We start from the raw sequence: 15,083 nt of genomic DNA on the forward strand, positions 1-15,083 counted from the left end.
CACAAGCCTTGAAACAGAGGGCAAAAAGGAGAGCAGATGGATTGTGTCAGTGAGGGTTGTTTAAAATAGCCCGTGTTACTGTTGTAAAGAGAAAAAGTCGGCCATGAAATTTAGATTAGGATGCTCAAATCCTGTCTGGTGTTCCACACTGAATATCCACGGATGTCTGTGGAATCATGCAGTAGATTATGATTCATTTCTGGAGCAAAGCCATTCCTGTACACTGCCTATATTCTCAGACCCCTGGAGAGGGTAACTGATTAACTGATGAATGATGAAGACAGTAATTCAAATAGATCTGATGAAAGCAAAACAGTAATTAAAGAAGAAAGATGTGTTTCATCAGATCAGGGGTGTTTAAGTAATGCAGTCCCTGCCTTGCAATATAGATCTGCTTATGTGTTTGTTTTTAACCTCCTGTACAGTAAAGAACAGGTTTTTTGCTTTGTTTTTATTGGCATTTGAAATACAAAATGTAAAATAAAAAGGGAATTATAAATTAATTACAAACTTTAATTACAGTACAGATTTCCTGGTAGTTTTTGGTGCTCTTAAAAACAGTCTGTTGAGTTTGAGTTATTTATGTTTTATAAATCCAGCTGAAGGAAATTATTTTAGAACATAAATATCAAAGATTAGTAGACTTGGACATTGAAAGATTAGCAAATGTAGAACAGTTGAAGTCTGATTTATTTTTGTTCCTTTACATACATAATTGATAGATAGTACTTCTTGGGGTTTATATCACATTACAGCTGATGCACTGGAAGAGAGATGTTTGCTTGAATGAAAAAGACGGTGTAAAAGTGGGTCACAAAAATATGTACGTGTAAACAAGAGAATTTTTCATGTTGACCTAGAACCCAGAAATGTTTAAAATACTCTGCATTTATGGTAAAACTATACCTAATTTTACCTCATTAATATGAAGAATTTTGACACTGTCTCCCACAACATACTCATTAATTAGCTGAAGAAATACAGACTAAATGAAAGTACTGCAAAGCGGATACATAACTGGTTGGATCATTAAGCTCAGCAAGTATACATCAGTGGCTAAATGTCTTGTCCAGAGGAGGTAACAAGTGAGGTTTCCTGGGGGTCTGTCCTATGTCATTATTATTTAACATTTTCATTAATTACTTAAATGATGCATGCTTAGCAAGTTTGTGGCTGGCACCAAGTTGGGTGGAGTTGTAGATGTTCTGCAGGGCAGGGCTAGGCTTCAGAATGACTTGGATAAACTGGAGAAATGGCCCAAAATTAATCAGATGAAATTCAACAAGCACTAGTGCCAAGTCCTGAACTTGGGATGGAAGAATCGCATGCACAAATACAGGCTGGGAATGATGGCTAGGCTGTGGTACTGCAAAGAAGGACCTGGGGGTTGCAGTGGACAATAAGCTAAATATGAATCAACAGTATGCTCTTGTGGCTAAAAAAGCCAGCAGCATACTGGGTTCTTTTAACAAGAGTGTTACTTGCAAATCAAGGAAAGTAATTCTTCTGCTCTGTTTACTCCAGGTGAGACCTCATCAGGGTTACTGTGGAAAGAGTCCAGTGGAGAATGAGCAAAGACTGAAATAACTATGTTTCTTTAGTCTGAAGAAAAAAAAGACTGAGGGGATTTGATTATAGATTCATAGATCTTAGGGTCAGAAGAGACCTCAATAGATCATCGAGTCCGACCCCCTGCATAAGCAGGAAAGAGTGCTGGGTCTAGATGACCCCAGATAGATGCTTATCTAACCTCCTCTTGAAGACCCCCAGGGTAGGGGAGAGCACCACCTCCCTTGGGAGCCTGTTCCAGACCTTGGCCACTCGAACTGTGTTCCAACAAGTTCTTCCTAATGTCCAATCTAAATCTGCTCTCTGCTAGCTTGTGGCCATTGTTTCTTGTAACCCCCGGGGGCGCCTTGGTGAATAAATACTCACCAATTCCCTTCTGTGCCCCCGTGATGAACTTATAGGCAGCCACAAGGTCGCCTCTCAATCTTCTCTTGCGGAGGCTGAAAAGGTCCAGTTTCTCTAGTCTCTCCTCGTAGGGCTTGGTCTGCAGGCCCTTGACCATACGAGTGGCCCTTCTCTGGACCCTCTCCAGGTTATCCGCATCCTTTTTGAAGTGTGGCGCCCAGAATTGCACGCAGTACTCCAACTGCGGTCTGACCAGCGCCCTATAGAGGGGAAGTATCACTTCCTTGGACCTATTCGTCATGCATCTGCTGATGCACGATAAAGTGCCATTGGCTTTTCTGATGGCTTCATCACACTGCCGGCTCATGTTCATCTTGGAGTCCACTAGGACTCCAAGAACCCTTTCCACCTCTGTGCCACCCAGCAGGTCATTCCCTAGGCTGTAGGTGTGCTGGACATTTTTCCTCCCTAGGTGCAGCACTTTGCATTTCTCCTTGTTGAACTGCATCCTGTTGTTTTCTGCCCACTTGTCCAACCTATCCAGGTCTGCCTGCAGCTGTTCCCTGCCCTCTGGCGTGTCCACTTCTCCCCATAGCTTTGTGTCATCTGCAAACTTGGACAGAGTACATTTGACTCCCTCGTCCAAGTCGCTGATGAAGACATTAAAGAGTATCGGTCCAAGGACCGAGCCCTGCGGGACCCCACTGCCCACACCCTTCCAGGTTGAGACCAACCCATCTACCACGACTCTTTGGGTGCGACCCTCTAGCCAATTCGCCACCCACCGGACTGTGTAGTCATCCATGTCACAGCCTCTTAACTTGTTCACCAGTATGGGGTGGGATACCGTATCAAAGGCCTTCCTGAAGTCTAAGTATACGACATCCACCCCTCCTCCTGTGTCCAGGCGTTTCGTAACCTGGTCATAGAAAGAGACTAGATTGGTCAGGCACGACCTGCCCGCCACAAACCCGTGCTGGTTTCCCCTCAGCATAATCTGCCCTGCCAGGCTCTCACAAATGTGAGCCTTGATAATTTTTTCAAAGACTTTACCAAGGATGGAGGTGAGACTGACTGGCCTATAGTTGCCCTTGTCCTCCTTCCTCCCCTTTTTGAAAATGGGGACCACATTAGCCCTTTTCCAGTCCTCCGGGACTTGGCCCGTGCTCCACGAGCGTTCGAATATTCCCGCCAGTGGCTCTGCAATGATGTCGGCCAGTGCCTTCAGCACCCTCGGATGGAGCCCATCTGGGCCTGCCAATTTAAAGGCATCCAGTTCTTCCAAGTGACTCTGCACCACCTCAGGATCTACGTATGGAAGTCCGGCGCCTTGCTGCTGCCTCTCTACAACCCCAGTGAGAGACTTGTCGTGCCCCTCGCTTAGGAACACTGAGGCAAAGAACTCGTTGAGGAGTTCAGCCTTGTCCCCCCTGTCTGTCACCAATTGTTTCTGCCCATTTAGCAGTGGTCCTATTCCTCCCTGGGCCTTCCTTTTACTCCCAATATATCTAAAAAACAATTTCTTGTTGTCTTTTACTTGGGTTGCCATCCTCAGCTCCATGGTAGCTTTGGCCCGCCTAACTGCCTCCCTACAAGCACGAGCAGAGGAGGTATATTCATCTTTAGTGATCTCACCCTGTTTCCACTTTCTATGTGCTCCCCTTTTGGCCCTTAGGCTGCCCTGGATTTCTCTGGTCAGCCATGGAAGCCTTCTGGCCCCTTTCCCTTTTTTGCCTCGCTCGGGGATCGTCTTGCTTTGTGCCCGAAGGATCGTTTCCTTAAGGCACAGCCACCCTTCTTGGGCTCCCATCCCTTCAAAGCTCCTACTCTGCAGTGCTTCCTTGACTAATCGCCTGAGTGCATTGAGATCAGCTTTCCTAAAGTCTAGCACTTTCACCCTACTAGTTACCTTACCCACTCGCCGTCTTATGTTGAATTCTATTATAAGGTGATCACTGTCTCCCAAATGGCTACCGATCCGGAGGTCCCCTATCATGTCATCTCCTGTTGCCAATACCAGATCCTGTATACAGGTTAGAAACCTGCGTGAGCGATGGGACCTTGCTGTCTGTGTCTCCCAGCAGATGTCCGGGTACTTTAGGTCCCCCATGACTACCGCCTCTTTAGCTTTTATGGTCTCCGAGAGTTGCCTCAGGAGCCCCGCATCTATTTCTTCCCCTTGGTGTGGGGGTCTGTAGCAGACCTCTACCACCAAATCCCTTTCTCCTTGCCCCCCATGTAGCCTAACCCACAATCCTTCTACTTCCTCAACCTTGGATTCTGTCTTGATGAGGGTTGATGTATATTGCTCACTGACAAAGTGCAACCCCCCCCCCTTTCTTCCCCGACCTGTCCTTTCTATACAATCTATAGCCCTCAATATGTACCGCCCTGTCATGGGATGAATCCCACCAGGTCTCTGTTAGCCCCACTAAGTCATAGGAGTTTAGTGCAAGCAGGAGCGCTAATTCATCCTGCTTGTTCCCCATGCTCCTAGCATTAGTATATAGGCACTTGAGCCCTGCATCTGGTGCCCTTGCCGCCCCCCCGCTCCGAGTCCCAAGGGGCCCATTGTTTCTTACCTTCTTGTTTCTTACCTGTTCTGTAGTGCTGGTCTCCCCATGGCTTTCAGGTTCCCAATGCTCTCTTTCTTCAGGCTGGGCTGTCCTTGTGGGTGCCACATGGTTTGGTGGTCCACAGCTTCCCCTGCCCTCATACTCCCCTCCCCCCGACAAGCCTAGTTTAAAGCCCGCCGGAGGAGATCCGCCAACCTAGTAGAAAACACACGCTTACCTTTGGGGGACAGGTGAAGCCCATCCCAGCTGAGCATGTCCCTCGTCGTGATGTGCGGGTCATTGTCCAGGAAGCCGAAGCCTGCCTCGAGACACCACTGCCGAAGCCGCCAGTTGGTCTCTCTGATGCAGTTCTCCTGCCGTCTTCCTCGTCCGGTCACTGGTAGGATGGAAGAGAAAACCACCTGTGCACCGAACTCCTTCAGCACGCCGCCCAGAGCACTGTAGTCCGCCATCAGGTGATCGGGGGTTCTCCTGGCCGCATCATTAGTACCCACATGGACTAGGACCATGGGGTAATAATCGGTGGGCTTGATCCTGGCCTGGATTACCTCCGTCACATCCCGAATCTTTGCTCCAGGGAGGCAGCATACCTCTCGTGCCGAGGGGTCCTGGCGACAGATGGGCCCTTCCATACCTCTCAGGATGGAGTCGCCTATGACGAGCACTCATCGCCTCCTCCTCTGGGTCCTCATGGATCTCTTGTTCTGTTTGGAGTGTGAAGAACGTGGTGTTTCTTCTTGGCCAAGGGTTTCCTCCTCCCCTTCCATCTCCGGCAGGGTCGCCAGGGCCTCGTACCTGTTCACCAGTCGGACTGGAGAAGCTGGTACCGGTTCGCTGCGTGCTGCTCCGGTCCTGGCTGTGACCATCTGCCACTCTGCTGTGGAGGGCATTCCCCGGGCTGCTTCTTCCTTCGGTGCCTGGTCCTGCAGGGAAAGGAAATATCTGTCAATTTCATCCTCCGCCTCCCTGATCCCCCTCAGCCTGCTAACCTCCTCCCGGAGCTCCCTCACCTGCGCCTCCAGAGCCCTAAGATGGGCACCTGCCGGACAGGTGTGGGGGCCCCCAATCTCTGCCCCCCCTGGCCCTGCTGGGGATCCCCCAGAGGCCAGGAGGTAGGGGGACATCAGCTCCCCCATGGGCTCAGTCTGGGTGGAGGCCTCAGACCTGCCCCAGGTAGCCTTGTCCCCCTGGGCAGAGGCCCTAGCAGCACTCCTCGTAGACACCATTCTATAAGCTGCTGTTTGTAGACCTGTGCGGTGTCTACGCCCTACCCCTACAGGAGTCCCACTCCTGGCCCGCCCTCCAGCGCGAACGCCTGCGCAAACGCCGACGTGCTCTTACAGAGTGCGCCTGTTTGCGCGGCTCGGGAGCGCAGCTCCCTACCGGCTCAGCTATATGGGACCCGGGGGGCTTCCCCTCCGGATCCGGCTCAGCTGTGCCGGGTCCCTCCGCCCCACTTACCTTCGGGGGATCAGCTGATGGTCTTCAAATACCTAAAGGAAGATTATAAAGATGTCAGAGATAGACTTTCCTTTGTGGCTGTAGGGGATAGGACTAGGAGTAATGATATTAAGCTGCAATCGAGGAAATTTAGGTTGGAAATTAGAAGGAACTTTCTAACCATGGAAGTGGGCAGGCACTGAAACAGGCTACCTGGAAAAATTGTGGAATCTCCTCCAGCCCTCAAAATTTTCAAAAGTAGGCTAGACAGACAACTGACTAGGATGTATTAATTGGGGATAATCATGCCCTGAGCAGGGGGCTGGACTGAATGACCTTACAAAGTTCCTTCCAGTCCTACTTTCCTTTGATCCTATGAACTTTTCTGTGCAAGTATAGGAGGGCCCTGGGAGGTGTCTGCTCCTTTAAAAGAGCAAGCAGTCTGAGAGATGGCTTGCAGGTGGCAGATAGGGGCTAATGAGAGGCTCACCTGACCAGAAGGGCTCAGGCTGGAGCTATATCAACCCGGAGCCTGCACTAGTATTGTTACCTCTCCCCAGCCACCATGCAGGGAGGAGCTCCAGGCTGCAAGGCAACAGTGTCCCTGAAGGAACCTAGTTTATAAATGACTCTGCAGACCACAGGATTGAGGCAAGTTACCTGGGTTGAGAGACTGGGCTTTTACAGGCAAGTGGCCTTGATTTTGTTAACTCCAGGGGGTTGATGTGCTTACTAGAGGGTCCAAAAGCTTAAGAGGGCCAAATATACAGGCCAAAGAATAGCCCCGGGTGGGAAGATGTGCCTGGGAGGAGATGAGAAGTTTGCCTTTGTAAAGGGGCAGAGAGAGCTGTTTCAACCATTGTTGTGTTTCTGTTATTGCCCAGAGGCTTATAGTTTAAGGGGTGGTTTTGGAGATCCCATTAGTGCTTGTGAGGCACGTGATTTCCTGGAGCCCTTGCTAGGGGAGGCTCAAAGCCTGAGCTATTGTTGAGCCCAGCGAGGGGCAGTACAAGGCTACAGAGCAGACGGGGGCCAGGGGCACAGTGAGATGGGGGCCCGGGGCCCGAGAGGGACACAGCGAGATGGGGGCCATGGGCCTGATGCCCGAGAGGGGCACAGCGAGACAGGGGACCAGGGGACCCTTGCCAGAAGAGCATGGCCCTAGTGGCTCAGGGGCCTGGCGGATAGAAGCCAGGGACCTGGGAAGAATGAAACTGATAGATTGAAGTTAGTGCCTCAAAGCCAGATGTGGCGTAGTGGCCTAAGAAACCAGCCTAGTGAGATTGAAAGGGATGGAGGCTGGGAAATCTGAGGCCCCAACAGAAGGAACAACATTATTGTAACACCCACAAGACTTGGGGCATGGTGTAGGGAAGGAAAAGAAGCCATACAATTTGCCCCTAAGGCTGCAGGCGCTCTACAGGGGCGTAGTCAAGCTGGGAGTGACCTATTAGAACAGAGGACTGGAAAGAGAGCTGGGGTGGGGGAACTAGTAGGATTCAGGCTTACTCTGAGGCCTGTTGGTAGCCTCCCTTAAATACTCTTTAATAGTAAGATCAAGACATGGCAGATGAGCAAACTAGAGGGAGAGGCCATAGAGTTTGAGCCGGACAAGAGTTGCAGTTTCACTGAGAGGTGTCATGGTTGCGACTAGTTGTGACCAGTTACAGTAAGGAATTGTCACAATTCTGTCTGACCTGGTTTTCACTCCCAATTGATATTTTTCCTTGTTAATTTTTTAAACAATTGTAGCATCTGCTTGCATAATATCTAATAGTTAAAATGTTTCATAATCCCTGCCCTTGTGCACTATACTTCAATCCTTGATCCATCAGTGGAGGACTTAAAAGAGTTCTTCTGTAGAACAGACTCTATCAGCAACAACAATAAAATAATTTTGGCTGGTCCCTATCAGGTACCTAAAGGCAAGTTATGGCCCACTAGTGGCTTTTATTAACCCACATAAGTTAGATACTGTATTACTAGCTTGCCTCTCTCACATACTGAATCTCCCCTATTTTTTCATTTGTTTATTAATATTTCCTTTTCTCTCTGTCCGATACCTCTCTCTAACTCTGAAGGGAATTTACATTGCTCATTTAGCTGAAAAATCACTGCTGAAGGGATTGCCTCAGTTAAGCACAGCATCGGTTATTTAAACCTTATATAATCAATGTGGATGATCATCCACCTGCCTTTTCCCCTTCTCTCCTCCCTTCCCTGCTTCCTCTCCCTTGTTTCACTCTTATGTTATTGTAAATCAGTTGGAGTCCAGATCATCCCACCTCAGGCTAGCAAGGAGTCACTACTTATCATCCTGGTCTGTTCACCAGATTGTAGTCTTACACAATAACAGCTGTGTACAATTGACTTCAAACCCAGTCATGAGCAAACTGCTTCCTCTGAAGGAACATTATTTTAATCCATTACTCTTGAAGGAAAAGAGAGGTAGTAGCTGCCCATCTATTCAAGGTGCATCCAAGGTTACAGACCACTAGCTTGTCAATACAGGAGAACTCCTGGGCGCGACTTCATATACATTTAAGCATGCCTGAATTTAATGCACATTAAGCGATTTTGGCAGGTATCTACACATGCAGAGGCTTGGCACTAAAGTTAGTGCCAAGTCCCTGCAGCCCTGCTGTGTGTCCCTAGTGGTTGGGCAGACATGGCACTAACTTTAGTGCTGGGTCATGTCTACACATATGTTAATCCACTTTATCTAATTGAGCCTAAATTTGATACCTGCATTTGCAGGTATCAAATTTAGGTGTGATTAGCCTAATTTCACCATTTTTAATGTGCATTAAGGGCATGCGCATGTAGGTGCGCACCCAAAATGCACATTCAATTAGGCTAATGTGCATTAATGTCTTTCATGTAGACATGCCCCCTATGTTGCTGAGTAAGTCGCTGGTCCACGTGATTTTAGCACCTTCTTTTGAAATTCTGGAGTTCTGTTGAGTAAAGCTGGCCAAAACTCAGGTTTAGCAGTTCATAGGAGAGTTTGTTATTTTAAAGTTTCTTTTCATTCTTCTACCAGTTTTCTCAAGGTGTCCAGACTTAATGCTATAGGTCTGGGAGTCTCACCCCACTTAGAACCAGGGCTTCCCAGATCTGCACCAAGGAGTCTGAGAACCATACTCTACCTGGATTTGATTTGAAGATCTGCAGCAGAGAGTCTGCGAGCTCTGAGAAACCTGTCTTGTGCAAAATATTTCAGATTCTGTGAAGCAGAGTTTCATCAGAAAAATTCTATCCAGCTCTTCTTTTCTTGAAGGACTGTTTTTTGTTTTTTTTTTCTGAATAACTTTTTTGGGAGCTAACACAGGTCTTGTACAGACATTTAGCGTCTCCTGGGAGATTCTGAATGTCTTTACAAGTCACTTCTCTCCCAGGAGAAACCACAAGTAGACAGACGTTCAGGCTTTTTCTCCCAAAGTAAAAATGACAGCTCCAGGAGAAAAATAACCTGGGACCCAGGGTTAAATCCCACCCCCCTAAGAGTTTCTCCTGAAAGAGTGGCTTCTCTCGGAAGTGAACATAGAAAGAGTGGCTTCTCTCGGAAGAGAACACAGTCCTCCGGTATGCTGAAAAGTGTGCGCAGCACCCTGCCCCCACTAGGCAGGAATCTTGCCAGTTCTTGGCAATAGTTGCTCATATGTCCTGAGGTCAGTACCTCAATGATGGGTGTAATAGATGTGATTAAATAGAGAAGACATTGTTTTTAATCTTAAACTTACTTTCCATGCATTTATCTCACAGGCTATCACTAAACCAAGAACTGGAGAGAGCAGAAGCACTGATGACTATATCCTGGTTTCCAAAGAAGAGGAAGGAAACAGAAGTTCTCTGCCTGAGCATAGACTCCTTCAAGCACACAGGGAGGGAGCCATGAAGAATGAGGCTCCATCTCGCTCTTCTTTGGTCTTCTCTGATCCTCTCATGGGCTCTGTTTCAGCATCTTCTAGTAACCTAAGTTCCAGCCCTGATGATGACAGTAGCAATAATAGCAAGGATTCTGACTTCACTATTGTTAGTCCTTTGGACATCTAAATATAAACAGCTTTGGAGAGTTTGTGAGGTCAATTACTACACCTCAGCTGAAATAACTTTGATTCCACAGGGCAAGATGACTCAGGAAGACAAAAGGTATGCAAAGTAACCCATTTCAGCTGCTAGAAGCCTAAATAGTAAATCAGAGCAGAAATTTGGTTGCATCTCTTAAAGAAAAAAAAAAAAAGAAAGAAAAGAAAAAGGAGAATATCCTTAATAACTGATTGAAATACACACATTGGCGTAGCCAGGTCTAATATACAACTGCTGTTAGTAGTAGAATTATCTTAGTTAGCATCTTCAGTTACTAAAAAACTGTTTTTCATCACCTAAAACAATATATTGTAATGGTTAGTAAATTAGTTAATACTTGACATAACACCTAAAAATAGAGGCAAAGCTCAGCTAATTATTTACTTCTTCAAAATGTGCCATGTTGGGTTTTCTTCATAAGAAAGCTATTTCTTCAAGGAGAGAAAAAGAAGGGATGTATATCAAAAGGACTACAAATAACAACTGCAAGTCATAAACAGCAGAAATGTCTTGGTAGTCTCCTTAAAAAGAGAAACACTGAACAAGAAAAGAGCAGCAGATCAAGTGTAAGAGAGCATCAGTTTAAGTTTAAAATAGCAACTTTAAATTGCTGGGAATTTAGAATATCAATTAGATGATCTTGAATTTTAATATTTAGTCAAATGATTGAATGTGTTGAGTAATGATCCTTTGGAATAGCTAAATGACTCTAAATGTTTAAGAACTGCATGGCCCCTTTTGTTTATAGAAACAAAGTTAATTCCTGTTGATGATTTTTGTTCACAAAACTCTGTCAAGGTTGAAAAAATAACTCGCTGACAAAACATATGACCTGAAATCATCTCCATTATAAGTTGACTAGAAACACTGTCCACTTCCCCAAAAGAGTTTTGAATTTGAAGGGACCGCATGATTTTGTTTGTTCACCCACAGAAAACTGAGCTGGCTTTTGCTGGAGGGTTGCTTCTCTCCTCAGTAGGAGCCTCTGCTTCCTGATTATAGATGTAGGCTGCAGGCCTATTTATGAAAAAAGTGAGATAGAGGTTGAAAATGGAAATTTTGAGGAAACAGCAAAATACGGACTTGTTTAAAATCTTTTTACCTTATTGGAGTAATTAGTTCTGTTGGGATAAGGAAAAAAAGCGAGAGAACTATACTTTGATCCCAGGGGCTTCCCTCTTCAGTGAGAGAATGGTTATTAATGAATAAATTTATTAGTTTTGGGTCTAAAAGAGGTCATTTAAAAAAACTAATGGAGACAAAGAAATCTCCCTCTGCAAGTAGATTTTAACTTTTCTTTTTGATACTGAAGGTGGCTCTGCTCAGATACTAGTATGACACCAGGTTCCTTGTCATCCTACAAGAGCTTCACATTGATTTGTTTGACATATTGAAGTCTTTCTCACCTGTGTGTTAGAGGAACCAGGTAGCAAATTCTTTGAAAGCATGGGGATCTGAAAAACAGTCCTCCTTCCCATCAGAGGCAGTAATACACCCCTTTTTCCTAATTGTATTTGACTATTTTTGATCTCACCAGAAAGAATTAATTGTTTACTGAGATTAACTTGTCTAAAGCAGTAGCTTGCTAGGGGAATTTAACCATCTGATGGTGTTAGATATAAGCAGATTGAATTAAAACAGCTTCCAGCTGTTGGGTGAACATGATAACTTATCAGGGAAAGGGGAAAAGAGCTCTGAGGCACTCATAATTAAAAGCGCTTTATGTCCGGTTGCTACGAACCATGTATTCTCTAGGTGTAAATGTGATTATATGATTTCCCTACTGCTAGTCAAAAAGCAATGGTTCAGTGAAGTGAGTCACTGAAAAAATTCTAATTAACTCCATAACTTGTTTTTCTAATTGGAAAATGATATCTTATACCCATGAAATGTATACCACATCTTTTTTTTTTTTTTTTAGTGTTTTCTTTAACTGAAAATAAAACTGCATTCCAAAACCACTTTTATGATCCCTGGCAGTCACAACAGGAAATGATTTATAAATGGAAGGCTACTTTTTCTGAGCTATGTTCGTGCACTTGTTTAAAGAATGCTGCTAATTTACTATATTTACAACAGCAGAAATCCCCTTGGTATGTAAATTACTATTTTGAAATATGCATACAATAGAACCACACAGTAACTTTCTAATTGTGTGGTTATTGTTATGGACTGTGATATTTAATGGTACATACTTACAAATTAGTTGGTAATTGGAGTTAAGTATAATAGTTGAAAGATTAGTTAACTTGTTTGCTGGACTTGGGTTTTACAGGATCTTGGTCTCAAAGACTGAAATTAAGAGATAATTATTGGGTTATTAGCTGGTAGCTGTCACATACACAGTCAAAAACTACAGGGTAATTCAGCTGCTACTATTTGTGCCTCGTAAAATGAAGGAATACTGAAATGTTATGATCAGGCTTAGCCTGGTACATCTATGAGACAGGTTGATGTGAACACTGTTGAAGACAGCTTGTTTAAATGACATCTGAAATGTATAAGATTTGTGGGGGAGGGGTTATGCTGATTTAATTCTAGCTCTCTCTTATTTTTAAACCTTCACCGAAAGGTAGTTAAGTGTTCAGCCTGCATTCCTGTATACTGGTGGGATTTGGGGTCTGTTTTGGTTTGGTTTGGTTTTAAATCTCCATAATTTTTTTATGGATGCCAAGGGATTAACTGGCTGTTGATTTATTTAGATCCTTCAAGCTTTTCCAGCCTTAACCCCATTCAGCAAGAGTTGTTGCTACTGTGGTGCATCTGGAAGAACATATGTTAAGAGGGAAGAAATGTTTTTGAGACTGAGAGAATTGAGAAACATAGTTGTTGCATGCTCCAGCAGTTTGGTAGCAAGGGGAGATACTTTTAGCCTTTATTTTTCTGTTTTCTTTTTTTGTAATTGTTTTAGAAGATACTCTTGTTTTCTCTTCATTTTGTATCAGGGATCTCACAGTTGTTCTCCTGAACAGTCTCAGTGCCATAAAAGAATATGATTTGTACAGTTGCTTTATTTTTTTAAGTTAGTAGATCTTTAATGTCATACATTTTTTTTTTTTTAAGCCATGCTAAAAATATGCATTTTTTTGTTGTTCTAAAGTTTGCAATAATCAATGAATCCCTGTTACCTTAATGCTTAATATACCAGGGGATTTGAACAAAATCTCAGTGGTAGAGTGATGCTTGTAAAAATTATTTGAATGAATGCCATTAGTAGATGAATCCACTTCAGTTATTATAACATGTTCTTCTACATCTGAAATATGTTTGTGGCTGCTGTTTAATCATACTGAAAATGTAGTTAGACTTTTATATATATATATATATATATATATATATATATATATATATATATATATATATATATATATATTAAGCCAAATATAGTTATAGGTTAGACAGAATGTCAGATATTCACCCTATTTTGCCTTATGTTAGTGATGTACCGAGGAAGAAATTGCTACTTTAAAACATCAGATTATTCCTTCTTCCAGAGGTGACACGATCATACTGTCCATGGATAACAGAAAATAATATGCATTACAAATTACTGATGAGTACTAATGTGGGACTTTAAAAAAATATACCTGAGCCTAGCTGAGGCTTCTTGTACTATATCTCACATCTGTAACATAAATGTTTCAAGTCTGGCATGCCATGTCACTTGTACCCTACTGCAGATAGATGGCAACTGTATTTTGACTGGGTATTCACTTAGTTGTGGAAATTTTGTATCTTTGTTCTGGAAGGATGTCTACCTTGCTTTATTAAAGAAAGAACTAACAAATGCAAATTTTGGGGATGTCTCTGCTTGTATTCTCCAAAAAGGGAGGGGAAAAAAGCCTCATGACTACAGATTATGTTGAAATTGTGCTTTCTCAAAATACAAGTTCATCACCATTCTGAAGAGTAAGCATTTCTTTGGTAGTCAGTAGCTACCTTGGTTAACCTAGGCCAAGATCCCAATCTTTTTACACTTTTTTTTCCTGATTGTGCTTGTAAGTATTCTCCACCAGTCTGAGGTATGTATTCTTATTCAGATAACATTAACCTTAAAAGATAAAATTACTACATTTGGTTTATGATTTTAGGACCTGAGCCTGCACAACACTGTTTTACTTGACCCTAACACTTACAGCACATGATCTCGATACCATCACTTACTGATTATCTGTTCTACAGCACAGCAGGGCTGTTTAAGCACAGGCATATAACAGCCTTAACTTGGTCAATTCTCTGACTTCATTCTGTCAGCCCTTTATTAATACTTTAGCTTCTGTGTCGTACATGGCTGTCTTGAGTGAATAACTATGCTAGTAATTAGACATGAAAAGGTGCAACTTAGTGAAAGAAACTGGATTTGGCTGCAGTATAGTAATCTTGCTGTCTCGTAATCTGCACTGTTCTTTTAAGAACACTAATCAGTACAGTTGCTGCCTTTATTTCCTGTGTCACAAGTCTGCAAGACTTCTAGTGTAGTAGTGAGCTAAATTTAGAGATGAAAGAAAAAGTCTCTAGAAAAAATAGCAATTTGAAACATTCAAAGATGTAACCCCTTGGCCCCTGCATACAACATTGGTTTTAAACTACTAAAGGTGTGCTAAAGGCTTTGGAAATGTAGAAAGACTGGTGCCTGGCTTAATGATGCAAGTGCACAGCCTACAAGTATAAGCCAACAGGAAAGAAGGCAGCAGAATTTTGTGTACAGTAAGCTCTTCAGGGCAGAAACTCTCTTTTTGTTCTGTGGTTGTACACTGCCTCTCATACAGTGTAGCCTAATTCATCTTTAGGGCTCCTAACCACTATCACAATTCAAATAATAATGTTCATATTTTCTGATGGTAGACTTTCTGTGACAAACAGTGGTCTAGATTTAATTTGTTATACAACTCAACAAAAATCACTAGAATTACGTACAACAAGTATTTAGTCCAATATTACTAATTTAGTAATTGCAACTCTGTAGATTTAGAAAAGTTCAATTAAAATAGAGCTATCATCTCCCCTGAAATTAAAAATTGTACCTGCCTATACCCATTCATAAAAGATTCTAAGTGTTTTTTC

At 43.6% G+C, this 15,083-nt stretch overlaps 1 protein-coding gene across 1 annotated transcript in view; it reads left to right on the forward strand.

Annotated features, from left to right (window-relative positions):
* TBC1D5 (TBC1 domain family member 5) overlaps nt 1-13,812 on the forward strand; it is a 371,763-nt gene extending 357,951 nt beyond the window's left edge. The window contains exon 21 of the mRNA XM_019497895.2: nt 9,696-13,812. Coding sequence (XP_019353440.2) covers nt 9,696-9,986 — 291 coding nt within the window. The 3' untranslated portion in view covers nt 9,987-13,812. The remainder of the gene's footprint in view (nt 1-9,695) is intronic.
* Nucleotides 13,813-15,083: the final 1,271 nt, after the last annotated feature.

Source organism: Alligator mississippiensis, chromosome 5, assembly GCF_030867095.1.
Source record: "Alligator mississippiensis isolate rAllMis1 chromosome 5, rAllMis1, whole genome shotgun sequence".
Lineage (NCBI taxonomy): Eukaryota > Metazoa > Chordata > Crocodylia > Alligatoridae > Alligator > Alligator mississippiensis.